Source organism: Coregonus clupeaformis, chromosome 40, assembly GCF_020615455.1.
Source record: "Coregonus clupeaformis isolate EN_2021a chromosome 40, ASM2061545v1, whole genome shotgun sequence".
Classification (NCBI taxonomy): Eukaryota; Metazoa; Chordata; class Actinopteri; order Salmoniformes; family Salmonidae; genus Coregonus; species Coregonus clupeaformis.
Genome location: NC_059231.1, coordinates 17,441,437 through 17,469,105, shown reverse-complemented (window position 1 = coordinate 17,469,105; position 27,669 = coordinate 17,441,437). Strand labels below are relative to the sequence as shown.

The 27,669-nt window shown below is 43.3% G+C and overlaps 2 protein-coding genes and 2 non-coding genes across 16 annotated transcripts in view; all 4 read left to right on the top strand.

Moving 5' to 3' along the window:
- The first annotated feature begins 6,337 nt into the window (after positions 1-6,337).
- LOC121555020 (MKI67 FHA domain-interacting nucleolar phosphoprotein) lies at positions 6,338-10,158 on the top strand. The gene is made up of 6 exons (XM_041868784.2): positions 6,338-6,569; positions 6,889-7,017; positions 8,285-8,393; positions 8,560-8,771; positions 8,928-8,990; positions 9,428-10,158. Exons 1-6 carry the CDS (start codon positions 6,450-6,452, stop codon positions 9,686-9,688), a joined length of 894 nt encoding a protein of 297 aa, XP_041724718.2. The 5' UTR covers positions 6,338-6,449; the 3' UTR covers positions 9,689-10,158.
- Positions 7,168-7,295, top strand: LOC121555210. The gene has a single exon (XR_005997854.1). It is a non-coding gene; the product is annotated as a small nucleolar RNA ACA64 (small nucleolar RNA).
- Positions 9,086-9,212, top strand: LOC121555209. Its single transcript, XR_005997853.1, has one exon. It is a non-coding gene; the product is annotated as a small nucleolar RNA ACA64 (small nucleolar RNA).
- A 1,760-nt stretch (positions 10,159-11,918) lies between the features above and the next one.
- The window catches only part of LOC121554960 (CLIP-associating protein 1-A), a 110,921-nt gene continuing 95,170 nt past the window's right edge, over positions 11,919-27,669 (top strand). For 6 of the 13 annotated variants that reach the window (XM_041868690.2, XM_041868689.2, XM_041868686.2 and 3 more), the window contains exons 1-2: positions 11,921-12,376; positions 14,036-14,739. In XM_041868690.2, coding sequence (XP_041724624.2) covers positions 14,545-14,739 — 195 coding nt within the window. In that variant the 5' untranslated portion in view covers positions 11,921-12,376; positions 14,036-14,544. Of the gene's footprint in view, positions 12,377-14,035; positions 14,740-27,669 lie in introns of all 13 variants that reach the window. The other 7 variants (XM_045212092.1, XM_041868684.2, XM_041868682.2 and 4 more) reach the window with 2 other exon arrangements.

Here is a 27,669-nt window from a genome sequence, read left to right as displayed (position 1 = left end):
GGTCAAGTATTCTGCCACTGTGTACTCTCTGTTTAGGGCCAAATAGCATTCTAGTTTGCTCTGTTTTTTTGTTAATTCTTTCCAATGTGTCAAGTAATTCTCTTTTTGTTTTCTCATGATTTGGTTGGGTCTAATTGTGTTGTTGTTGTTGTCCTGGGGCTCTGTGGGGTCTGTTTGTGTTTGTGAACAGAGGTCATATGTTTTTCCCCCCACCCCACATTCCATCAATTTGTATAGCAGACCCTCAACAAAGCATGAGAAGACTTTGCCTTTGTTTTGTTTTGTTTGTTTGTCAATTAGGGTGTGCAGGGTGAATACGTAGTCTGTCGGACGGTAATTTGGTAAAAAGCCAATTTGACATTTGCTCAGTACATTGTTTTCACTGAGGAAATGAACTAGTTTGCTGTTAATGATAATGCAGAGGAATTTCCCAAGGTTGCTTTTGACGCATATCTCACGGTAGTTATTGGGGTCAAATTTGTCTCCACTTATGTGGATTAAGGTGATCAGTCCTTGGTTCCAAATATTGGGGAAGATGCCAGAGCTAAGGATGATGTTAAAGAGTTTAAGTATAGCCAACTGGATTTGTGGTCTGTTTATTTTATCATTTCATTGAGGATACCATCAACACCACAGGCCTTTTTGGGTTGGAGCGTTTGTATTTTATCCTGTAGTTCATTCAATGTAATTGGAGAATCCAGTAGGTTCTGTTAGTCTTTAATAGTTGGTTCTAAGATTTGCATTTGATCAGGTATATTTTTTTGCTGTTTGTTCTTTGTTATAGGGCCAAAAAGATTGGAGAAGTGGTTTACCCATACATATCCGTTTTGGATAGATAGCTCTTCGTGTTGTTGTTTGTTTAATGTTTTCCAATTTTCCCAGAAGTGGTTAGAGTCTATGGATTATTCAATTACATTGAGCTGATTTCTGACATGCTGTTCCTTCTTTTTCCGTAGTGTATTTCTGTATTGTTTTAGTGATTCACCATAGTGGAGGCGTAGGCTCAGGTTTTCTGGGTCTCTATGTTTTTGGTTGGATAGGTTCCTCAATTTCTTTCTTAGGTTTTTGTATTCTTCATCAAACCATTTGTCACTGTTGTTACTTTTCTTCGGTTTTCTGTTAGAGATTTTTAGATTTGATAGGGAAGCTGAGAGGTCAAATATACTGTTTAGGTTTTCTACTGCCAAGTTTACACCTTCACTATTACAGTGCAACGTATTGTCCAGGAAGTTGTCTAAAAGGGATTGAATTTGTTGTTGCCTAATTGTTTTTTGGTAGGTTTCCACACTACTTTTCTTCCATCTATAGCATTTCTTAATATTATTCCGTTCCTTTGGCTTTGATGCCTCCTGATTGAGTATTGCTCTGTTCAAGTAGACTGTGATTTTGCTGTGGTCTGATAGGGCTGTCAGTGGTCTGACTGTGAACGCTCTGAGAGACTCTGGGTTGAGGTCAGTGATAAAGTAGTCTACAGTACTACTGCCAAGAGATGAGCTATAGGTGTACCTACTATAGGAGTCCCCTCGAAGCCTACCATTGACTATGTACATACCCAGTGTGCGACAGAGCTGCAGAAGTTGTGACCTGTTTTTGTTGGTTATGTTGTCGTAGTTGTGCCTAGTGGGGCATATGGGGGAGGGAATGCTGTCACCTCCAGGTAGGTGTTTGTCCCTCTGTGTGCTGAGGGTGTCAGGTTCTTGTCCAGTTCTGGCATTTAGGTCGCCACAGACTAGTACATGTCCCTGGGTCTGGAAATGATTGATTTCCCCCTCCAGGATGGAGAAGCTGTCTTCATTAAAGTATGGGGATTCTAGTGGGGGGATATAGGTAGCACACAGGAGGACATTTTTCTCTGAGATAATTTCCTTTTGAATTTCTAGCCAAATGTAAAATGTTCCTATTTTGATTAATTTAATAGAGTGACTTAGGTCTGCTCTATACCAAATTAGCATACCCCCTGAGTACCTTCCCTGTTTCACACCTGGTAGTTTGGTGGATGGGACTACCCGCAGGTCTGGGAGAGTGTCTTGCTGGTCTGGGCGGGGTGTCTGTTGATCTGTTGCTCCTGTGTGAGGTGTTGGGTCTGTGGTTGAGGGCGATATCCTTTAGGGTCCGTGCGAAGTTGGGCACTGCTGCCTTATATAGGTTGACCTGGTCGTAAAGGCTGTTCACGTCCAGGGTGGAGTGGTGGGCCAGGTAGACATTTGGTTTTGATGCACAGTCACAGGAAATACTTGCGTTTACCTGCTGTATGGTAGCAGGGTGGAAGTATTTTCGTGGTAGCAGGGTTGAGATAACCACTTGTGCGTTGGGGAAAGTAGAAGAAGCTTTTTCTATCACTCCCTTGAGTGCTGTGGCCACCCTTTCCTGCTTTGTGCCTGTGTGTATTATTATGTGGCTGGGTGATCCTAGTTGGTCCTCAGACAGAAGGTCAAGGGCGCGCTGGGTGTTTGGACACCAGAGTTTAGACACTGTGTGTTTGGGAAAAAGTTTATTTTCTTGTATGTATTTCCCGTTTGAGTCCATAAGGAGTAAGTCATCCCCCTCACTCTGATCCCTCTGCCGCCCCCCCTCTGTCCTACCTCATGCCCCTCTCTATACTCTCTGTCAGGGGCGGTGTGTTCAATAGGGAGATATGGGCGACGCACTGCCAAACGGGAAAAGGAAGGGATTTTTTTTCTAATCAATTATATCACGGCAACAGTAGTTATCAGTGTTGTAATGTCCAATCAGGCTAAAGTCGTGCTTCAAATGGCTCCCCCCCCTTTTGGGGCGATTTCAGTCAGGTTGAAAATCGCCCAGAAGTCTGTCATAGACTCCCATGTAAAATCTATTTTTTTCAAATTTCAGAGCTTTCAATACAATCTCTATGGGTGTCTGAGGGCTTGCACTTACGCGCTTTCGTCATACGTAACGTAACCATGAACGTAACTAAGAAAAGAGCGGATTGTGTCTTTGAAAGAAGTTCCTTTTGTCGGCGAACAAATGAAGATAAATTGGCAACGAAACAATTAGGACCTCCCAGACCAAATTTAATAATTCAACAGGTTTCTACTAAAGGCGGAAAGTCCTACACCCGAGGATTTTCCAAAAATTGGTACGAACGAAAAAAATAACATTGCCACTCAACTGGATGAGGGATACAGGCTAGCTGTCCGCCGCCACAACGATGAGGTTAGTGTTGATAATCACAAGTTTACTGGAGAACTGAGACCAAGTAGAGACTTTGGACAGGGTGGATATGGTATAATAAAGGCAGTTTATTCAGAGGTAAAGATATCTGGAATCGCGTGCACGGACCCGTTCGTCAAACTCTTAGGGAGCTATACATTAAGCCCCATTACTTACCATATCAGATAAGAGAAATTGCTGCAGCTACATATATTTTACATCCTGGCCCTACATAGTTCACTATTTGCATCACTTACCAAAATATTACATGTGGTCATATATGCTTGGAAAGTGGAGATGCCATAGAACGTCAAAAAAGTAAACATTGCTGGAGACACATTGCCGTTTTGGAGAAGACATCGCGTTTGCTAGCGAAGAGATTTGTTGTGGCAAATGAACTTGGGCTGGGAATTGCCAGGAACCTCACGATAAGATATATGCATTGCGAGTCTCATGATTCTATACGTATTGCGATTCGATACTGTGATTTTATTGCGCACCATATGTCTGTTATCTTCTCCTTTCCCCCTTCTGATAACCAGGTGGCGAATCGCATCTCTGCATGTCTGGCAGACATATCAGTATGGATGACGGATCACCACCTCAAGCTGAACCCTGGCAAGACGGAGCTGCTCTTCCTCCCGGGGAAGGACTGCCCGTTCCATGATCTCGCCATCACGGTTGACAACTCCGCTGTGTCCTCCTCCCAGAGTGCGAAGAGCCTAGGCGTGACCCTGGACAACACCCTGTCGTTCTCCGCCAACATCAAGGCGGTGACCCGCTCCTGCAGGTTCATGCTCTACAACATTCGGAGAGTACGACCCTGCCTTACACAGGAAGCGGCACAGGTCCTAATCCAGGCACTTGTCATCTCCCCGTCTGGACTACTGCAACTCGCTGTTGGCTGGCCTCCCTGCCTGTGCCATTAAACCCCTACAACTCATCCAGAATGCCGCAGCCCGTCTGGTGTTCAACCTTCCCAAGTTCTCTCACGTCACCCCCCTCCTCCGCACACTCCACTGGCTTCCAGTTGAAGCTCGCATCCGCTACAAGACCATGGTGCTTGCCTATGGAGCAGTGAGGGGAACGGCACCTCTGTACCTTCAGGCTCTGATCAGTCCCTACACCCAAACGAGGGCATTGCGTTCATCCACCTCTGGCCTGCTGGCTCCCTTCCTCTGCGGAAGCATAGCTCCCGCTCAGCCCAGTCAAAACTGTTCGCTGCTCTGGCACCCCAATGGTGGAACAAGCTCCCTCACGACGCCAGGACAGCGGAGTCACTCACCACCTTCCGGAGACATTTGAAACCCCACCTCTTTAAGGAATACCTGGGATAGGATAAAGTATTCCTTCTAACCCCCCCAAATTGTAAAGTGGTTATCCCACTGGCTATAGGGTGAACGCACCAATTTGTGAGTCGCTCTGGCTAAGAGCGTCTGCTAAATGACTAAAATGTAATGTAAATGTAAATGTTGCAGAGGGATCAGAAAGCCATGAGAACGAGTTTTGATCAGTCATGGAAATAAAAGTGCTGAAAACAAATTGGCTCCCAATGTGAAAAGATTGAGAACAAGCTATGAAGGAACAATAATGGTGTTTTGGTGCAGGTACAGCCAACTAGCGCTAAAATATTGCGATATTGTCAATACAGTATATCGTAAAGTATCACTATGTAACTCGATTTCTTTCACCCCAATCCCTCAAATTAATGGTAAATAACTGAATTGTTTGCCCCACATTTAGCTAAGATGATTAGCTAGCCAGCTAAAATGTTTTATTTAGTTAGCAGTCGCATCTACAATAGTTTACTGTCAATAACATGTCTCCAAAAATGACGTGGTGTCTCCAATTGTGTTGACATTTTACAATTGCGATGCGCATCCATGAGTATCCACTTTCTGTAGCTCAGCTGGTAGAGCACGGCGCTTGTAACGCCAAGGTAGTGGGTTCGATCCCCGGGACCACCCATACACAAAAATGTATGCACGCATGACTGTAAGTCGCTTTGGATAAAAGCGTCTGCTAAATGGCATATTATTATTATTATTATCTGAAGAGAGCCCCGAAACATTGTGTGCAGACATTTTATGCAATAAATGAAGTAGGTTGAATCTAGTAGTTCTGATCTTCTGATTGGTCCTGATGAGTTGGGCGAGGTCCCCTCCAGGCTACTGTCACTGTTGCATTGGCTCTGAGTCGGGTTCTCTGTCTTCAAATGTTCAGCCTAAGAGAGGGGATTTTTGTGTGTGTGTGTGTGTGTGTGTGTTTAACAGTGATGATGTGTGTGTGTGTGTGTGTGTGTGTGTGTGTGTGTGTGTGTGTTTAACAGTGATGATGTGTGTGTGTGTGTGTTTGTGTGTGTGTGTGTGTGTGTCCTCAGAGCAAGAACTCGTGAGTTGGAAGAACTGAGAGGCCTATGGCGTGGGTGTTGTCCTTGGCCACCTGCTGACAAGGCTGACAAGATAGGACCCTTTTGTCCATTGTTATTGGATAGGAACAGAACTTATAACCAGCTCCTGACCTAAATAGATCTTAGCACAACATTTTACTCAACATATCATATTCCATATTCACTATAACAAATATATTTACTACGACATTAGCAAGAACCGCCACATCCTCAGCCGGCTAATCCAGTGTGTGAAGTTTTGCGGAGTGTTTGAGTTAGCTTTGCGAGGCAAAGATGAAACTGAGGGCTCCACCAACCCTGGTAAGCCAACACTTTTGAGATCAGTCAATAAATGCTTCTGGTATTGACTTATATGCTGCCCCTGTCTTCATGTTGTTGCTGGACATATCTTTTTTAAAATGTGTGTAGGTCACCTAAATCATCAGAAAAATTGCCCCCCCTGAGAATTTTTTCAGGAGCCGCCACTGCTCTCTGTACCCTGTCTTTGATGCAACTGTTAAATGAAATTGTCCATGACAATTGTGATTTTTATTAACATTAGATTGCATATGATATCCTTTTTATTCAAAGTACATCAATGTATGGTTCCTTCATATTTTCTTATGACAACAGCTGTTATAAGAAAAGAAGAACACGTGTTGTGGGTCCAATCAAGAGAAGCCTTGCTATCCCACCGGCCGATAGATGGCGCTGTTTAGAAATCAGGACAACTCTAGTTCACTCAACTAACTCGTCCTTTATTCGTTGAGTGTAGTCACGTGGGTTACTGGGCGGAAGAGAAGAAAACGTGGTCGTTTGGGGATCGCAACGTCGTGTTTTCTGTCTTGCAAATCGTTTTAGTTCTGTTAAAAATAATCAAACAAGGGTCATGACAGAAACAAAGGCACGGGCGGCTACAAAGCCGGCTAAGGCTTTACTGGCTTTGAACCCTAAAGAGGAGGTTGAATTCAAGAAGAAAGTCCAGGAGGTGAAGAAGCGACCCAACAAGGTTAGTTTGCCCAAACGCACGCGACACTGCCTGTGGCCTGAAAGCCACAATCCACACGTGGAACTTGCAATCTAGCTAGACTGCTACAATTAAATAATAATCGTCGTTTATTTTTAAGCAATGGACTTGTTAGTTCATCCAACCATTTATTTTCTTAATTGTTTCCTCAAGGGATGTGCTGCTAGTTACATTAACTTGCTAGTTAGCTAGCTAACGTTAGGTGGCTAATTTAACGTTAGCTATCAAACTTTGACAGAGTATTGATATTCTTAGTAAGTTTTGGGTTATGTTTTGACACATTTTACCAATTTTTCTACAGGGACACCAAATAAGTCCAGGAGTGATCTATGTTGGTCATCTTCCGACTGGCTTGTTCGAACCTCAGCTCAAATCCTACTTTGAACAGTTTGGAAAAGTCGTCAGGTTACGACTGGCCAGGAGTAAAAAGGTATCGTCGATCTCTGATCAGTGCTCTTATGAATAAGATGGTGGATATAGTCAGCCTACTTGTCAAGGCAAACATGTACTTTATATTTTGACAAACACTCTGACATGCAAATTACTTGATTCATCACATGATTGACAGATGGATTATGGCACCGTCTGAAAATAACCTCAGGTGTACCAGTTGCCTGGGGTGAGATAACTGTGCCAACAGTATTGTGGTACGTTAAGCTTATTGCCTGCTCTGTATAGCAGTGTGATTAAACCCATGTGCCCACACTAATTTACTGTACAACCACTCATGCCACTCATACGTAGTTATATAACATTAATTGCAAGTGAACATGGATAGAATTTGTTTCATGGTCAAACCTAAATAATACATTATATGATAGAGATCAGATTGAGGGTAACCCATTCATAGAAGCTAACTACCTTTAGCGCCTACTGATGATAGTATGTTATGGCCTGGGAGCCCCGATGCGCATACTAAACTTTAAAACGCATTTGTTGCGGTACGGTTTTTAGAAACATAAAGAACGTATATTTCATATCACCCAGAAATAATTGTCTAAAAACAGCAGGTTAAATTACTACACCATTATAGGTTAAGGGTTAATTTTCCCCACACAACCATATCGCCATGTTGTTTACATAAGACAGGTGGCCATCTGTGCTCATTAACTATCTAGAATGCCCCGAACTCCTGTGCATAACTGGGGAGGAAGTGTAGTTGGGCTCCCGAGTGGCGCAGCGGTCTAAGGCACTGCATCTCAGTGCTTGAGGTGTCACTACAGACCCCCTGGTTCGATTCCAGGCTGTATCACAACCGGCCGTGATTGGGAGTCCCATAGGGCGGCGCACAATTGGCCCAGCGTCGTCCGGGTTTGGCCAGTGTAAGCCGTCATTGTAAATAAGAATTTGTTCTTAACTGACTTGCCTTGTTAAATAAAGGTTAAGTTAAAAAAACGGAGAGGCACACAGCATATGGATCTATCATCTGTGTGAAACTGCTACAGTAAGTGTATATATTTTTATATTACATTTTCTTTCTCGCTGATATGAAAGATAAGGGGCATATGTTTCAAAAACAGCAAGCAATGATTATTGTCATTTCTAAAAGTTAAAACACAGCGTCGGAATTGTCGTTCACATGCAGCCAACAGTGGGCTAATCGAACCACAGAAAACCCCACGGATAAGAAGGGTTTTCAAGAGCTAGATTGAGGGGTGATCCAGTGGAAACCATTTGACCCCTCCCCTTCCTCTCAGACAGGTGGGAGCAAAGGCTATGCATTTGTGGAGTTCGACTGTGATGATGTCGCCAAGATCGTTGCTGAGACCATGAACAACTACCTGATGGGCGAGAGATTGATCAAATGTAAGTTATCTGAAGAAATAAGATGCATTTTTGCTCATAATTTAAACCCAGTCATATGTTCAGGTCTAACGTTTGCCCTTCGCTCTTGATGTCTTGTGTGTGCATTTTGTGGGAGGAGAGAAGAAGATACATAGATGGACTAATAAAGTTGTACGCTGTTCCACAGGTCACCTGGTCCCTGCTGAGAAGGTGCATGAGAAGCTGTTTGTGGGTTCACAGAGAGAGTTTAAGAAGCCCAGGCAGCCTGCTGTGGCTCGCTACAACAAGAGACACACACCAGAGGCGGTCACGGAGATGACTGGGAGGCTACTGCGCAAAGAATCCAAGCTCCGCAAGAGGCTGGCAGAGAAGGGAATCGACTACGACTTCCCAGGATTTGTAAGTTTTGCATTTGACTCAACGGTTCAATAGATGTTTCTTTTTTGTGTGAAATTAGTTAAAATTCAATACATTCACATTTTTAAAACAATTTTATGTATTGAATTTGAACCTGTATCATTTTCTTGTATCCTAATCTATTGTAAACTCTTGAAGGCTTCCCAAGTGCCACAGAAGAAAAAGTTAGATGACACTGTGAATGCCTCCACATGTAGTGAGGTAAGGACAATTAATCTGAAATGTACATGTTTGTGAATGACTACTTTGAACTACAGGATGCTTTTATGTTGTTGTATATAGCTATGCTTTTTGGCACATTCTGAAAATAACCTCAGGTGTACCAGTTGCCTGGGGTGAGATAACTGTGCCAACAGTATTGTGGTACATTAAGCTTATTGCCTGCTCTGTTAGCAAGGTGATTAAACCCATGTGCCCACAGTCACCTCACAATATCTAACAAGTAAATTATTCTCGGACTCAGTAAGAATAATACCCACTCATTGGCTTGTTATTCTGCACAGTGAACATGTTCCCACCCATAGAGATAAATCAATGGAGAGGCTGATGTCATAGAGCCCCAATGCTCTGAAATTGAAATATTTGTAGGCCATCTTACCTGGGTATAACATCCTGTGTTGATGTCTGTTTCCCCTCAGGATATCACCCCAGTGTGCACCCCCTCAGTCCTGGAGAGGAGGAGGTCCATGAAGATCAACGAAGACGACAGCGATGGTGAAATCATCATCAAGAATACACCAGCCCCCAAAAAGTCCAGAGGCAGACGTAAAAGAGCGGAGACAGGCGACGAGGAGTTCTCAGAGGAGGAGGAAACTGAGGAGGAGTCCTTCCTAGAAGGGAGCGAGGAGCCTTCGGAGGGGGACGTGGAGCCCATTGTCGAGGAAGGAGGCGCAGATTGAACAAACGTCAACACTGACGTTGAAGGACAATAACTCGCTTTAATTGCCTTGCATGTAAAGCAGAGACATTTGTACATGTTGGTTGGTTGGTCCTCTATATAATTTCCCAGAGGAGAATGGCTAAAGAACCAATGACTGTTGGCAGTTGAGTGTTAACCTATGAACCTGTATAGCACCTCCTAAAGTCCCACAGCTTTACCATAAGGTGAAATGACAAAGCAGCATATTTACTTGTCACGCCAAACTATGAGAAAATAAATATTATCAGTAGTTGGGTGGTGTTGCATTTGTAGCCATACAGACTAAAAAGAGATGTAATTATTTTTAATCGGTATGGCGATGTGGACTCATGCTGCTCTTATCCATCTGCAGTTATTTTTTATTACATTTATTTGTCAATGTGCTTTGGTATTTTTGGTTGTCAAAATAAATGGTAATGATCTGTAATAAATATAAAACCTTCAATATTGGGTTTGGCTATTGTCACATCATTGGTAATGCCACAAAAGCCATCTATTCTATGTGAAAATATTCTCTGTTTAGGCCACAAGATGTCGCTAAAGACTAGTGGCTTACGCCTCGATCACACCGACAGTCATATTGCATTTTGGCACACCGTTCATTTCTAATGGTACGTTGCGGAGGCAGTTGCAGTGCGTTCTGTGCAGTGCATATGTTGGATTTCTCTGACGTACAGTACCAGTCAAGTTTGGACACCTACTCATTCAAGGGGTTTTTCTTTATTTTTTAATATTTTCTACATTGTAGAATAATAGTGACGACATCAACTATGAAATAACAAATGGAATCATGTAGTAACCAAAAAAGTGTTAAACAAAGTAGCCACCCTTTGCCTTGATAGCTTTGCACACTCTTGGCATTCTCTCAACCAGCTTCACCTGTAATGCTTTTATAACAGTCTTGAAGGAGTTCCCATATATGCTGAGCACTTTTTGACTGCTTTTCCTTCACTCTGTGGTCCAACTCATCCCAAACCATTTGGGTTGAGGTCGGGGGATTGTGGAGGCCAGGTCATCTGATGCAGCACTCCATAACTCTCCTTCTTGGTCAAATAGTCCTTACACAGCCTGGAGGTGTGTTGGGTCATTGTCCTGTTGAAAAACAAATGACAGTCCCACTAAGCGCAGACCAGATGGGATGGCGTATCGCTGCAGAATGCTGTGGTAGCCATGCTGGTTAAGTGCCTTGAATTCTAAATAAATCACACAGTGTCACCAGCATAGCACCCCCACACCATTACACCTCCTACATGCTTCACGGTGGGAACCACACATGCGGAGATCATCTGTTCACCTACTCTGTGTCTCACAAAGACACGGCGGTTGGAACCAAAAATCTCACATATGCACTCATCAGACCAAAGGACAGATTTCCACCGGTCTAATATCCATTGCTCGTGTTTCTTGGCCCAAGCAAGTCACTTCTTATTGGTGTCCTTTAGTAGTGGTTTCTTTGCAGCAATTCGACCATGAAGGCCTGATTCATGCAGTCTCCTCTGAACAGTTGATGTTGATATGTGTCTATTACTTGAACTCTGTGAAGCATTTATTTGGGCTGCAATTTCTGAGGATGGTAATCCTCTGCAGCAGAGGTAACTCTGGGTCTTCCTTTCCTGTGGCGGTCCTCATGAGAGCTAGTTTCATCATAGCGCTTAATGGTTTTTGTGACTGCACTTGAAGAAACTTTCAAAGTTCTTGAAATGTTCCGGATTGACTGACCTTCATGTCTTAAAGTAATGATGGACTGTTGTTTCTCTTTGCTTATTTGAGCTGTTCTTACCATAATATGGTATTTTACCAAATAGGGCTATCTTCTGTATACCACCCCTACCTTGTCACAACACAACTGATTGGCTCAAACGCATTAAGAAGGAAAGAAATTCCACAAATTAACTTTTAAGAAGGCACACCTGTTAATTGAAATGCATTCCAGGTGACTACCTCATGAAGCTGGTTGAGAGAATGCCAAGAGTGTGCAAAGCTGTCATCAAGGCAAAGGGTGGCTACTTTGAAGAATCTCAAATATAAAATATATTTGGATTTGTTTTTTTAAAATGTGGTTACTACATGATTCCATATGTGTTATTTCATAGTTTTGATGTCTTCACTATAATTCTACAATGTAGAAAATAGTAAAAATAAAGACAAATCCTGGAATGAGTAGGTGTGTCCAAACTCTTGACTGGTACTGTATGCGTCAAACAATGCATAGAGGGCTTGACAGAAATGGTAGCAGAAGGTGACTGGACCTTTTGAAGCACACATCCAGATGATGCTGAGTACTATACTATCGGTGTGATGAAGGCGTTACAGACAACAGAGTGTGAGTTGCTTGGGTGGATCTGGCACCATTGCGCCTCCCTTCACGTAAGTGACTGAGTTGCTGTAGCACTGTCTTCAAATTTAGAAAAGCTGCATTCACGCAAGTACTAGCTACACCGAGGGCAATTTAATCCAAGGAAGGAAATATATTTATCTTGGAGAGAAGTAGTGAACAACAGAATTGTGAGTGCGCCAATTTCCAGGCGCATCCCCTGTCAATACCATTCTTGTTCAGCAAACGGCATTCTGGGTGGAGACTGAGGTGCCTCGATGCTGCTCAATAGTCATAACCCGACAATATTTACAAATACTTCAGATATTTGTATTGCTTTCTGAGAATGGCATGGTAAGTAATAAGACAAACCTTTTCAAATGTATGCATGTTTTCATTCAGAATAGATTTTCACATTGTGTGAAGTGGTAACGTTAGCTAACAGTAAGCTAGCTATGTGAGGTCTGACGTTTAGCTAATCAATGAAAAGGGGCTAGCGCTAGTTGAAATATAGGGTGTCTACCGTAACGCTTGGCTCCGGCCGTACTAGCTACAATCGTTGTCAAAATATGCGGTTGTTTTGAATGTGTTAACATTGTGTTTCCATTGAACTGTCAGTCTCTTATAGGAATTTGTGGTTTATTTTAGCGAATACGACTGCTGCTGTTGGCTAGCTGTCAGCCACAAGCAGATACAAAAGCTAGCTAGGTACATTCAGTAGCAAACTGTACAAGGCTACTGGTACAATAATTCAAGCACAAGGATGCGTGTCATCATTGTGTCTGTTCATTCATTGTAGCTAGCTAAACGTTTCTGCTTTCTCTGTGTTTTCAGTGTAAATAACAAAACAAAAGAATGGTGCCTGACAAGTCTTGCTTGTGTTGTATGACTTCTTAGGTTGTGGGTCTGACAGTCTTTGTTTAAATAATCCTCTGTGAGTGTGCTCGGTCTATTCATGCAATCTGACAGTCCCCACAAACTGAGAACCATGATAATACAGTCCGTTGTTTACATGAAATTAGTTGATATAGCCTGGTCCCAAGACTACCATGGCATGATAACGACCATAAGAGTTAGCAAAACAGCAGAGACTTGGGACCAGGGTATATCACCTGTACATATAACAGATATTTAATATAAGATAGCCTACTTCATGGTTATTGGTTTGTGGGTAATGTCAGACTTTCTGACAGTGCAAATCTTTGTCCCTTTAGCAGTTTGACATGTCTTACCAAACACTGACTGCATTTGTATTGTCCAGACAGAGACGAATTCTACATACTTCTTAGGAGAAGTATGCATTTCTTGCTGGCAGGTCACATCATACACAAACAAAGCCGATTTGATATGAGGTGTCAACATTGCAGTAGGGCATTTCCATCTAAAAGGACCCATGAGAAGCAACATGTGAAGTTCATAGGTGCCTTGTAATTCTGTTAGAAAAAACATATCTTTAAGAGATTTTCTAATTTCTCTCCCTCATGAGGGACAATAATGAAAGTTCACAGAAGTAACAAGTGAAGGTAGATCTACCAATTAGTTATAGGGTTTTTACTGATATCAAGTTTGTTTTAGGATTTATTAAGTGATTCAAACTCGTAATTTCATAGCAGACACCCCATCCCATCTGCAGACATCTTTGAATCTTAATTCGGAGCAAATATTTAAAAGGTTTTGGAAAACATGGTCGTAAACGTGGTCGCATCTGCACAGTTCTTCCAGTAAATGTGTTTTTGTTAAATTTGTTCAAAGTAGTCCTTGCATAGAGTTGTATGGTTTGTTTAACTTTGAAATTACTGGTTTTTGTTTGGCATACATTTTACATTGATAAATCTGAGTCTCAGTGTAATTCCTTTATTGTGGAATTGCCCATTAACTCACAGGGGTTGGGGGCTCCGGTGATCTTTACATTGACCCAAGTTGCCATGGCGGCAGGTTGTGTATCGTTTACAATTTGAAGACAGGAGGGTGGGATTGTGTTAACGGCCTCCCCTTCTCTATTCTTGACCCCAGGCCTTCCCGGGAACCAGGGACCACTAAGTTATGAAGCTCTTCCCTTCCAGACCTTCCCTGCTCTCCATCTCCAGTTACTGTCACTGCCTGAGCGTTACCTGCTGTTGCTCTCACGACCATCTCTGCCCAGCCTGGTACTAACAGCTTGGCTCAGACTCACTTCAACACAAAGAAGAAAAAAAGAGCGAGAGAAGAGAAGAGAAGAAAACCCTCCCCAGCTGCCATCCAGACACATATGGTGCATAGCTGCCATTCCCCAGGCTCCCTCCATACCCGCGGCCTGACCTCTAGCTCCTGGCACTCATCACACAGCCTAGCCCAGGGCCTGCCAGAGGGATATAAATAGGCTACATCCATCCAGGGTGTGGAGCGTGCTCTTGTGTTTCCTTTTTCCCCCAGGTCACACACACGCCCGGTGGGGGTCACACCCATTTGTTTTCGCTCTTCCCGCTGCCTGGAGCAGTGGGAGCTAGTGGTGGGAACGAGGCGGGAGAGACGAGGCCGAGACCATGGAGGTCAATATGGATTACTGTCTGGCCCAGGTGGTGCAGAAAGACCTGGGGAGGAAGGTGCAGGTGGGACAGGAGCTCATAGATTACATCCTGGATAAGGACAGGTCCCAGGATCTGGAGCAAGACCAGACAGGTCTGGACAGGATGGTGGACAGCATCGCTACAACCTGGGTCAACTGCTCCAACTTCAAGGTAAGATGGGTGAATATGCAGTCAGAGAGCAGCTAGATAGCTGCATGTCATCATCACACAAAGAGAGGCATAGATACATGAAGGGCTTCATGAGAGTAGTTAGCTACTCGTTCTAATATTTCTTAATTTCTTTTTTGATTTGTGTGTATTGTTAGGTATTACTGCACTGTTAGTGCTAGGAACTCAAGCATTTCACTACACCCACGATAACATCTGCAAAATATGTGTACGTGGCCAATATTATTTTATTTTATTTTATTTACATGTCATCAGGGGTAAAGCAACACAAACAAATCCCATGACTGAAACGTAAAGCTGCTATGTGTAACTTTTTGGGCGATCCTTCAAAATGCACATTGAAATGTGAGTTATAGAGCTGTCATGTTCGATATTTCTATGCTTCCAGTTTTTATGGTTCGTTTTTGCGTCTTTTACTTTCGGTTTTGTACACCAGTTTCAAACAGCTGAAAATACAATATTTTTGATTATGGAAAATATATTTCACAGCGGTTTAGATGGTACAATGGTTCTCTACATTATACTTGCTTGTTTTGTCACAAAGTGAAATTAGGCAAACTAATTTTAGCAACCAGGAAATGGCGGAGCGATTTCTGCATGGTGCATCTTTAAGTCGATCTCAGATCGATTGTTTACCTCCCCTTTCATAAAAAAAAAGTTATGACCATCATGCTTTTGGGGAAAAATGATCATTTTGTAAATTTTGTATTAAACTGCAAGTTTGACTAATTCCAGTCCTTCAAAAAAAATAATGTTTTTATCCATATGACGGAAATCCATTGCAGTGACTGAGAACTTGAACTCCTGCATCATTCATAGAGGGAGATATCAAAGGCACTCTGGAGATAAATTAAGAGTGGTGAATGGGGATAATGAGAGCTCAAAGGGATGGGTGGCTTGTTGTCAACATTTGACCTATGAAGAATGTGAATTGGAAAGCTAGAGCAAGGTGGAGAGGGAGGCTATATTGTGGGGCCAGACTGTCCAATATCCTTTAGGGGATTTGTCCTCTGGCTGTTGTTGGGTTGGTAGACAGAGTAAACTAATGGCATTGATCTTGTGTTGGCATTCAAACATGTTGGTTTTCATCCATGTTATTCAATAAATCAACAGCATAATCCCGCTTTTCAGATACGAATGCAAAAAAAAGGGATACTTCAGGATTTTGGCAATGAAGCTCTTTATCTACTTCCCAGAGTCAGATGAGCTCGTGGGTACCATTTTTATGTCTCCGTGTGCAGTTTGAAGGAAGTTGCTAACTAGCATTAGCGGATTGACCGGAAGTATATGGTAACTGCTAGCATGCTAGTAGATGCGATAGACTTCCAGTCATTGCGCAAACACTAGTTAGAGGTAGCTTCGAGAGCCAATGCTAACTAGTGTTTGCGCAATGACTAGAAGTCTATCGCATCTACTAGCATGCTAGCAGTTACCATATACTTCCGGTCAATCCGCTAATGCTAGTTAGCAACTTCCTTCAAACTGCACACGGAGACATAAAAATGGTACCCACGAGCTCATCTGACTCTGGGGGAGTAGATTGCCAAAATCCCAAAGTATCCCTTGAAGTTTAATGACATGAATCGACAAACTTGATTAAAACATGAATGTAATATATTATGCGGCTGAGCTGACCCATAAGATATCCGTTCCAAAGCATATCTTTACAGGGATAGCAGTTCACAGTCTTTCCTCCTTGCTAAGCATGTTTTATAGTGCATTAACTGGCCTATATACAGAACCAGTCAAAAGTTTGGACACACCTACTCATTCCAGGGTTTTTCTTAATTTTTTACTATTTTCTACATTGTAGAAATAACACATATGGAATCATGTAGTAACTAAAAAAGTGTTAAACAAATCAAAATATATTTTATATTTGAGATTCTTCAAAGTAGCCACCCTTTGCCTTGATGACAGCTTTGCACACTCTTGGAATTTATTTCCTTCTTAATGCGTTTGAGCCAATCAGTTGTTGTGACAAGGTCGGGTTGGTATACAGAGGATAGCCCTATTTGGTAAAAGACCAAGTCCATATTATGGCAAGAACATCTCAAATAAGCAAAGAGAAACGACAGTCCATCATTACTTTAAGACATGAAGGTCAGTTAATCTGGAAAATGTCAAGAACTTTGAAAGTTTCTTCAAGTGCAGTCGCAAAAACCATCAAGCGCTATGATGAAACTGGCTCTCATGAGGACCGCCACAGGAAAGGAAGACCCAGAGTTACCTCTGCTGCAGCGGATAAGTTAATTAGAGTTAACTGCACCTCAGATTGCAGCCCAAATAAATGCTTCACAGGCCTACCACTGTTGTGTCGTCGGCAAACTTAATGATGGTGTTGGAGTCGTGCCTGGCCATGCAGTCATGGGTGAACAGGGAGTACAGGAGGGGACTGAGAACGCACCCCTGAGGGGCCCCCGTGTTGAGGATCAGCGTGGCAGATGTGTTGTTACCTACCCTTACCACCTGGGGGCAGCCCGTCAGGAAGTCCAGGATCCAGTTGCAGAGGGAGGTGTTTAGTACCATGGTCCTTAGCTTAGAAAATTGTAAAATAGTAAAAATAAAGAAAAACCCTTGAATGAGTAGGTGTGTCCAAACTTTTGACTGTTACTGTAAGTTGCCTATGTAATGTGCCTGAGACAAGCAGAAGAACAGAATGGCAATACGGAGTCCTTCCTTCCATCTACAAGGATCACTTTACCTGAATACCGCACAATGCTTTTACACTGACATTGCACCTTAACATAAACTTCATTGTTTTATTTCAACAGCAGCTAAGATATGCATGTAAAAATGTAAGATTGATAATAATTTGGAATTCTTTCTGGGGCATACAGGCCTATGACCTATCTAGCCCAATTTGTGACTACACCAGCAGTCTGATTCGTTAATGCTCCTATTCTTTCCCATCTTTCTGTGTGGATATTTCCTTGCATTGTTTATGAAGCTGGTGATTTATTGCTGTGATACGCAGCTTATTGTATGCTGGTACCTTTTGAGATCTCTAGACAAAGCCATACTTTCCCTTGCCTACATAGTTTAAAGTGGGTCTCAGACTTTTGTCGGCCCTGTTTTGCCCCCTTGCAGTCTCTGTGTTTAGCTGCCTTTGCCCCAGAGCTCAGGCCCTCTGAGCTGGTAAACTAAACTAAGGCTAAGCGCTCCCAGGCAGTTCCCTTCGCCTGCTGTTTCTGGCATGGCTAGGAAGATGGTCATTAGGGCTGTGGCGGTCATGACACTTTATCAGTCGGTGGGCTATCTTGCACCCATCACGTGGAATTTGACTGCAGTCATGACTTGTGACCGCCGGGGCGGCAGGTAGCTTAGTGGTTAAGAGCGTTGTGCCAGTAACCGAAAGGTCGCTGGTTCTAATCCCCGAGCCGACCAGGTGAAAAATCAGTCGATGTGCCCTTGAGCAAGGCACTTAACCCTAATTGCTCCTGTAAGTCGCTCTGGATAAGAGCGTCTGCTAAGTGACTCAAATGTAAATGTAAAATGTAATACGGTCACCATTACAGCCCTAATTAGGACCTGGATGCTGTGTTGGTACAGAGAGCAAGAGGCTTTAGGCCTAATTGGAGCTGGCCTGGTTACTGCTCAGCTGAAGGGGCTCCATAGGGGTTCTGTGATGACCGAGTGAGAGGGGTTCAGGGATGGGGCTCCACAGGGCCGAAGAGGGTTGTCCACAATCTTGTTTGTACCAATAGGCTTCTGACCTGGATCCTTCAGTGATGACACTAGTGCTCCGTCACAGGTCAAAGGGCTATGGTTCCAAAAGTCTTCCTCCTTTTCGCCACATCATTGTTTTAGTAAAATGTAGTATGTTTCAGTGTGCTTCTAAAAGCTTAATGGTGGTCGCTGGTCAAATCAGCGTCAAAGGTCAGATGGGGCAGTTGGCCCATTGACAGGAAAATTATCCTCTGTCAGGTAGTGTAATGATTCTCTTCTGTGCCTCTGAAATGCAGGCCAGGCAGTGCCTAGACCTCGGAGCGGAGCGTGCCTGGACGCAGACTGTGGCTGATGGGCCGAGTAATGTGGAAAGTATTTGGAGGGAGGGACTGTGGTCTACGTGGATTGTGATCCTCCTTAAAACCTAGAACTAGGCCTATATCTGGTTCCGTCATCACTACAGGTCTGTTGATTGTCTTCATTGAATGGAAAGAGATCATATGTAATGGAATGAACAAGTGGTCCTATAGGCATACCCTCCATTCCCTAACAGAAGAATAGTCTCTCTCCTCCTGCTATTCTATATGTAGGCCAAGCCCGCCAACATAGTAACTGTCACTGCTCTACCTAAGCTGGTAATGGAGTGACGTGTGCGGAATTACTGTAGTAGTATTACTGTAGTATTTAATCCTTCATTTGGCAGACTGTCCCATTAAGACTTACAGGGATAACAACATAGTACCATGTCTGTCCCCTCAGCTCACAGTGGACTTCATCATGATTCGTACATATGCAATGAGGACATATAGTCTAACAACCGAGGGAGAACTGTGATAGTTGACATTTCCTTTCTTACAATGGTTTTTCTGCTGCAGTCTTTCTTTTTATGTCTCTTCCATACATGGGTGTGTCTATTGACTCAGCAGCCTTGCCTCACTTCAACTCTTACACATCACTAATGTTAATTCATGTTGTTTATATTTCCCTTTCAAGATGATACGATACGTATCTAGAGACATGGGTTCCGATTCGATACAGGAACGATACGTTTTAGTTTGAAATTATTCGGTGCGATTCGGTTTGATTAGAGAACGAATCGGTTCGATACGATTCGATGCACTAATATTTGTGGCATAAACACATTCATTTTCCAATCTAAATTAAATCTGCTGTTGATGGAGCTCATGAGCCGGGCCTCTCTGAGCCGGGCCTCTCTGAGCCGTGTGTGTGTGTGTGTGTGTGTGTGTGTATGTATGATGTATGTTTATGGTGTATGTACATGGAGGCATCTGAGTTGAGCCAGAAGGGAGGCTAGGTATCTACCACTATCAGATTAGAGGAGGCAATGTAGCCTATGTTTTTTGTCCCCCACTTTGGTTCTAAAATCACTATCACCCACTAATTAACTTTACATTTTTGCAGATTAAGCATTTGAGCTAGTAATGTATCAATATTTTTCATTTACAAATTAGCTATGACATAGCCAATGAATATATAGCACCTTTTGGATTTCACCCCCATCTCAAAATCGAATGGTTTTGACCGTTTGGAAGTTTTTAGAGTGTTCTTCTCCTCTCGCTTCGGCCATGCAGCGCGCCCCTCATTTAAAAAAACATAGTCATTTAGCAGACGCTCTTATCCAGAGCGACTTACAGTTAGTGAGTGCATACATTTTCATACTGGCCCCCTGTGGGAATCGAACCCACAACCCTGGCGTTGCAAGCGCCATGCTCTACCAACTGAGCTACACAGGCCCTCAAAAGTGATTGCTGTCCTTGTTATGAAATTAGCAGCTTTACCCTGTATATCTAAAAATGACCATATACACTGATTGTTTAAAGCAAAACTATTGCTGATGGTGAACCTGAACAATCAAAATTAAATTGTTATTAAATTATTGTAAGCAGCGTTCAGCTTACTTTTATTCTGGTAAAATATAATTTTCAACAGCAGCCAGAACTGAACGGGCACGCAGGGCACATGCCCCGGGGACGCCCAGATAGCATTTGATAGCAAAATGTGTAGAATTGCAGGAAAATAGCTTTAAAACTACATATTTTCTCAGCCTCATGGCAAAATGTGAGCAATAGCATGAAATTAGATATTAAAAAGCACATTTTTCTCTCAGACCCATGGCAAAAAATTTAGAATTGCAGGAAATTAGCTTAAACTGCAACATTTTCTCTTAGCCTCATGATCAAATGTGTAGAATATTTTCAACAATATTTTCAACACAATGTGCATCCTCTCGTTCAGTGTAGATAACATCCTAGCAAATTACATAAGTTGTCATTCACCTAATAAAGCCTAATATCACGCAAGCCATTTTATCATTTGAATATGCTGAAGGTGCCGCGCAGATGTGCAAGATCAGGAACAGGCCGCCTACCTCGCGGTGGTCAGTGCGTGAAGCTGGGCACAGTGCACAGTTTGCCTAGGTTACTGATATTGCCTAGGTTAATGACTGTCAACACCGTTACCTGCAGTTCGACACTGAACGAGAGGATGCATCAGTTGAGCTGGCGATTTCATAACGTTTGAATCGATTTTCTGACCGATGCATGCTACATTTCAATCGGTTTGGTGTCCGCGGCCCGATGCACTTGTATCTTAAACATTTGAATCAGGGACCGATGCATATCGGTGAATCATTACTTCCCTAATTACCATGTAATTGTAGACCTAATGATAGTTTAATGATGTAGGTGTTTCTCTGCTGTTGAAAAAGATCAATCATCAAAGGGAACAGGGAGCAGTATTACACTGTCTTTATCACAGCTAATCCTAAGGCTTCTTCGGCAAGATTAAACAGTGTGTGTGTCTGTTGTCTGTGCACTGTGGCCTGTCAGAACATAGGTCTGTTTGCGGTACAGCGTATTTATATTTGGCACAGTGCGTGCTGGCTCTGCTCTCCTGCTTGTCAGGCGCTGCAGTATCCAATGAACAAACTAAGCATCACGTCTTCTTCAGCAATCACCAACTGACCCTGCTAAGGCTTTTCTGCCCCGCTGCACTCCATTAAAACACACTGATAATCTTCTCTACCGATCCACACCAAACTCCTGTATCCCTGTTTATATCTGCTTTGTTACCCAAAGCAGCAGCTGATCTCTCACACATATTCAATAGTTCAGGAAAAAATACCCATCACCAAGCTCAGCAAAAAAGAACCTGTGCTGTAGCCTTTGTCTCACATTTTACCACTTGTAAATCTATGCATGATAGGGCTATTGTCTGTGCCAATCACACTGTGTAGCACACTGCAGCCCAGGGAAACCAGGTGAGCTGAGCCGTCTCTCTTGCCAAATCAATGACCTCACAGAATCAGCTGTTTGATGGGGCTTGAAGAAATCAGTCAGGCAACACCGCCTCAATGTCTCCACTCAGCCTCCCTACCTCTCCTACCCTCCCCATGCCTCAATGTAGCAGTGGAGGGTTCAGCCTGCTTATCATTCTCTCTCGTCTGTCTGTCTGTCTGTCTGTCTGTCTGTCTGTCTGTCTGTCTGTCTGTCTGTCTGTCTGTCTGTCTGTCTGTCCTCAGCAGGAAGCCTGTCTGTCTGTCCTCAGCAGGAAGCCTGTCTGTCTGTCTGTCCTCAGCAGGAAGCCTGTCTGTCTGTCTGTCCTCAGCAGGAAGTCTGTCTCTGTCTGTCTGTCTGTCTGTCTGTCTGTCTGTCTGTCTGTCTGTCTGTCCGTCCTCAGCAGGAAGCCTGTCTGTCTGTCTGTCCTCAGCAGGAAGTCTGTCTGTCTGTCTGTCTGTCCTCAGCAGGAAGCCTGTCTGTCTGTCTGTCCTCAGCAGGAAGCCTGTCTGTCTGTCTGTCCTCAGCAGGAAGCCTGTCTGTCTGTCTCCTCAGCAGGAAGCCTGTCTCTCTCTAGATTTGGGCTGAAGTGTTGTCTGTGAGTCTGTCTGCACTGAGGCATAGAGCGCTTTGACACTGAGCTATACCAAAATGCCTGTATGGGAAGACTATGGGCCCTGGTCAAAAGTAGTGCAATATATAAGGAATAGGGTGCCATTTGTGACAAAGACCCAGGGTGTTTCTCAATATGCATACTACCGTGCTCCACACACTCATGCTCTGAGTACATTCTCCGACCACGTTCTCTTGGGTATGTGGAGAATGCATAAAACATTACATTTTAGAAGCACTCACACTCCCCCTACTATATTACCTCACGCTTCACTGAACCTTCTTCCAGCCAGGACAATGGCAACAATAGACGAAACAAGATATACACAAAGCAAACGTTTTACTTCATAACTATTAGCTAGCTATATGTGAATCGTAATAATGTAGCTAACCAGATAGTTTAACAGGCAAAAATGACCTAAAACTAATATTATGCAAGATAGAGGTCAATTATTTGTGGGTAGCTAGCTAACAATTTTTCGTGGCTAGCTAACAGTATTAGCTAGCCAGTTAGCCGTATTGACTTATTATGGGCTTGCGATCTACGGTACGTAGGCAGGTAAACATGCCAAAATTAACACAGCGTGTATTTATTAACGTATCAAGATAAAATATTGTAGTCAGGCAACATACTGTGAGATGTGAATAGGCAACATTTCATTCCGAAGTAGTGTATTTTCTCTCGCTTCAGCTCAAATAATGTCCGCCATTGATTTAAAGAAATTTTGCATCGATGCATGCTTAAAAATATGTATAAATGGATAATGCATTTGAGAAGTGCCCTCCTTGCTCCGTTTCGCATGCTTTGATTTGGACTCATACTCCGACCTTCCCGTGCTCCAATTTGCGTGCTCTTTTTGTATTGTTTATTTCACTGTTGTTTATTAACTATTTCACTTGCTTTGGCAATGTAAACATATGTTTCCCATGCCAATAAAGCCCCTTAAATTGAATTTACAATTGAATTGAGAGAGAGGCTGGCTGACTTGCTGGCTGGTGTATTCCTGTCCTCTGGCTGGTGTATTCCTGTCCTCTGGCTGGTGTATTCCTGTGTGTCGTTCTCACTGTCTATCTGTCCTCTGAGGATGATGACCATTGGCCAGAAGAGAAGAGGACAGTGGACAAGACAATGTAGCCATGATGGTGACTGGCTGATATATTGCACTGCCAGACTTGGCCTTGTTGTACTGACAGATGATATACAGTATGCACGGTAAAAGTCAGGATTAGCCAATAGCCTAACTTGTCTTGTGTTCCCTGTGGCTACATTAAAGGTGTATTAGGATTAAGTTGTCACTCTAAAGAGGCCTCCCAAATCATACAGACCTAGGGCAAAGTCTTCACTTGGCGCTGGTCCAACAAACCCTCAAACCATATTCTTTATATTCTGCAAACTTGTTCCTCCATACGTTCTGCTAATCGTGCACTGCTCCTTGTCCAATGCAGCTTGAGATGGTGAGAGGCAAGGAGATCAACATGTCCCTGGTTTGAGTGACGGGAGCAGAAAAAGTCCATTAGGCCTCTAAGCCTTTACTAAAGCCCAGGTCTTAATTGAACTTGTATGATATGTACTGTACAGAGCAACACAGACCGATGTGTGGCTTACTGGCGTTTTGATACACTGTATTATGATGCACTCAGTACAGCAGCAAGCCAGGCATTTTCTTCTTGGAAACCTGACTGACTGACTGGATGACTACCTGACTGTTGAAGTTGACTAAACTCTTGGGTTATTCATCTAGCACATACTGACTACTGTGGGACAGGGACAGGGAGGACTTAGGTTCAGCTCTGAAACCTCTCTGGGGTCATGTCATCCCACTGAGTAGGACTTTGTGCTTGTACAACTAAGACAAACACAAGCCTGTGTTAAACGTTAATCCAAAAGATTTGCTTGTTATGTTTTGACTAGAAAGTAGGGAGGGGGGGGGTCTCCTGTCCTCCTGTCCTCTGCTCTGCCTCCAGAGGGCAAGCACACACTGTCTGCCTGTCTGTCTGTAACTTCCAAGATCTGAGCCAAGGCTCTATTAGAAGACTGCCATCCACCTCCATCTCCTCCTGTGAGGTTCCTCTTAATCCTGTCTGAGGCTAGCCTCACTATTGCAGTCAGTATATTACCCTCTTTGTCCTTCTGCATCATATTTAGTTTATTTAGCTACATATTGTCCATGTTCTCTGAACTGAAGTTATTGATCATAGTAGGATCTTGCTGCAGTGTGTCTGTGTGTGTCTGCATCCATGATCATGTATGTGTGTGAGTGTGCAGTATGTAGCATCTGTGCGTGAGTATGCGGTTATCCTCCGTGCCTGTTGGTGTGCTGTGGAGCAGTTTTAATGGAGGTGCTGCTGCGGTAGCTGTGTTTCAGGCGGCAGGTCTGTGATGTGGTGATGTGGAGCTACAGCGAGAGCACAGCCAGGCTGGCAGCAGGATAGCGCCATGATGGGGGGGATGACGCATAGGAGGAGGAGGGGATAGTATGAGGATAGAGAGGAGGAGGAAGGGAGGAGCTGAGGATGGTGGGAAAATAGGACTAGAGACTGGCTTAATGAACCTGCTAGTGGAACACTAGAGAGTGTGTATGTGTGGCTCTCTCCTCTTCTTGGCAGCATGCCAGCTCCCTTTCTCTCTCTCTTCTTCTTTTACTGCACTCTCTTTTCCCTCTCTCTCTTCCCTCTCTAACCCTGTCAAGTCATCAGCTAGGCTGAACTACCCAGAGTCATCAGCTAGGCTGAACAACCCACAGTCATCATCTAGGCTGAACAACCCACAGTCCTCATCTAGGCTGAACAACCCAGAGTCATCAGCTAGGCTGAACAACCCAGAGTCATCAGCTAGGCTGAACAACCCAGAGTCATCATCTAGGCTGAACAACCCAGAGTCATCATCTAGGCTGAACAACCCAGAGTCATCAGCTAGGCTGAACAACCCAGAGTCATCAGCTAGGCTGAACAACCCAGAGTCATCAGCTAGGCTGAACAACCCAGAGTCATCAGCTAGGCTGAACAACCCAGAGTCATCAGCTAGGCTGAACAACCCAGAGTCATCAGCTAGGCTGAACAACCCAGAGTCATCAGCTAGGCTGAACAACCCAGAGTCTTGACAAGCTCTTTGTTGTCAAGAGTATCACTGCTGCTGTCTCATCTCTGTGTCCTGTTGTGTTGTGCTGTCTCTCTGCTTTGTCTCCCTGCCACTCCCCTTAGTTTACTGTTCATTTTAATCTGGGCTGGTATTTAACCTGAGGGGTAGTCTATTTGCTGTGTTAAGTGGCATAATTGCACATCTCAATCCCAGGCATGCTTATATTTTCCTTATCCATTGTATTTTACTGTATTCGGTGGCTTTGTCAAAGCATTATGCTGGAGGGAAAGAAAACCAATTTTGAAAAGTAAAGTTTAGTAAACAAACATTCAACGTTACCACTCTAAAAAGTAAAAACCTAGTTCCTGCAGGATCAACCAATAATTCTGAGGCACCAGCGAATATGGGATCTCTGTGGCAACCAGACAAAAGATGGGAAAGGAAAAGGCATTCACTTACTCGGTCCTGCCCTCATACTGGGAATGGAGCCTGAATCTACAGTAGTCCCTCCCTGCTCATTAGAACCCATTCAGAGATGATCGAGGAACATTTAGTCATATTATTCATCAGACCCATTAGATAAAAGTTTAGTTTCCCGGGAGATTTATTTGAGAAGGTAGGCCTATTTCTCTATTAATCAATAGAGACATGATCTCATCAAGCCTTTTCGACTCAAAAAAATGTGATTGCTGAATCTGGGAGTGAGTGATGTGGTAGTGATCGGAAACAGTTGAAGTTCCAGTGTTTGTGTCTTGATTCAGTGAGCCCTCTGATTGTACTGTACTGTCTGTAGCCTACTTGTGTGGTCTCCATCTCCACTGTTGATCAGGGAGAGAACCTTTTTGGTGTCTATTAGAAAACTTAGTTGTTCCCCCACGGGGGGCCAGTATGAAAATGTATGCACTCACTAATTGGAAGTCGCTCTGGATAAGAGCGTCTGCTAAATGACTAAAATGCAAAATTAGGTTTGCACAAAATGGAAAAAATGGTATTTGGCGCTCTTCTCATTAAAAGGATAGAAACAGACACGTTACACACATTGAGCATTTCCATGTCAGTTCACCACAGTCTTATTGAGGATTGCCACTGCAGAGGGGATGAAGGATTTGTTTTAGGGGTGTAATGGTTCACCAAACCCACGGTTCGGTACGTATTGCAGTTTTGCGGTCACAGTTCGGTTGCGGTACAGCGGGAAAATTAAATGCAGTTCACAATGTTCAGCATTCACAATGTTCCTTGCATTGTCTGTTGTTACCGGATTGTTATGTTGGGCCTCTCCAGTTTCCACTCTGATGCTATGTTTGTAACCGTGGGAGGTGGGAATTTACTAGTTGTGAAGTTGTAAATGCCAGTTGGATGCATTCATGTGATTTGAACGCCGATTGGCTAATGGCCAACAAGCTGTGCCAACCATGAACTAAAAGTACACCTATCATGCTTGTAAACAATTTCTAGAGTTCAAAACCCACATTTAATAGATCGCTTTTTATAGAGAATATTTTGTTGCATTTACCTGCCGAAAATGCTGTTGTACAGGCCATTTCCTTAGGTGACGTCAGAGGTCACTGTGTGGGAGAAGTGGGTGCTCAGGATGATAGACGAGTTTCCCACTTGTAATTAATAGGGCTGTGATGAAACCAGTATCACAATATTTTTTCCATGGCTAAAATGAAAACATGAAGCAGACCACACTCTTTGGTTCTTTACAAACCTGATGTATGTAAAATACAGTGCATTCGGAAAGTATTCAGACCCCTTCCCCTTTTCCACATTTTGTTACATTACAGCCTTATTCTAAAATTGATTAAATTACTTTTTTCCCTCATCAATCTACACACAATACCCCATAATGACAATGAGAAAACAGGTTTTTAGAAATGTTTGCAAATGTATTAAAAATTAAAAACAGAAATACCTTATTTACATAAGTATTCAGACCCTTTGCTATGAGACTCGAAATTGAGCTCAGGTGTATCCTGTTTCCATTGATCATCCTTGAGATGTTTCTACAACTTGATTGGAGTCCACCTGTGGTAAATTCAATTGATTGGACATGATTTGGAAATGCACACACCTGTCTATATAAGGTCCCACAGGTGACAGTGCATGTCAGAGCAAAAACCAAGCCATGAGGTCGAAGGAATTGTCCGTGGAGCTCAGAGACAGGATTGTGTCGAGGCACAGATCTGAGGAAGGGTACCAAACAATTTCTGCAGCATTGAAGGTCCCCATGAACACAGTGGCCTCCATCACTCT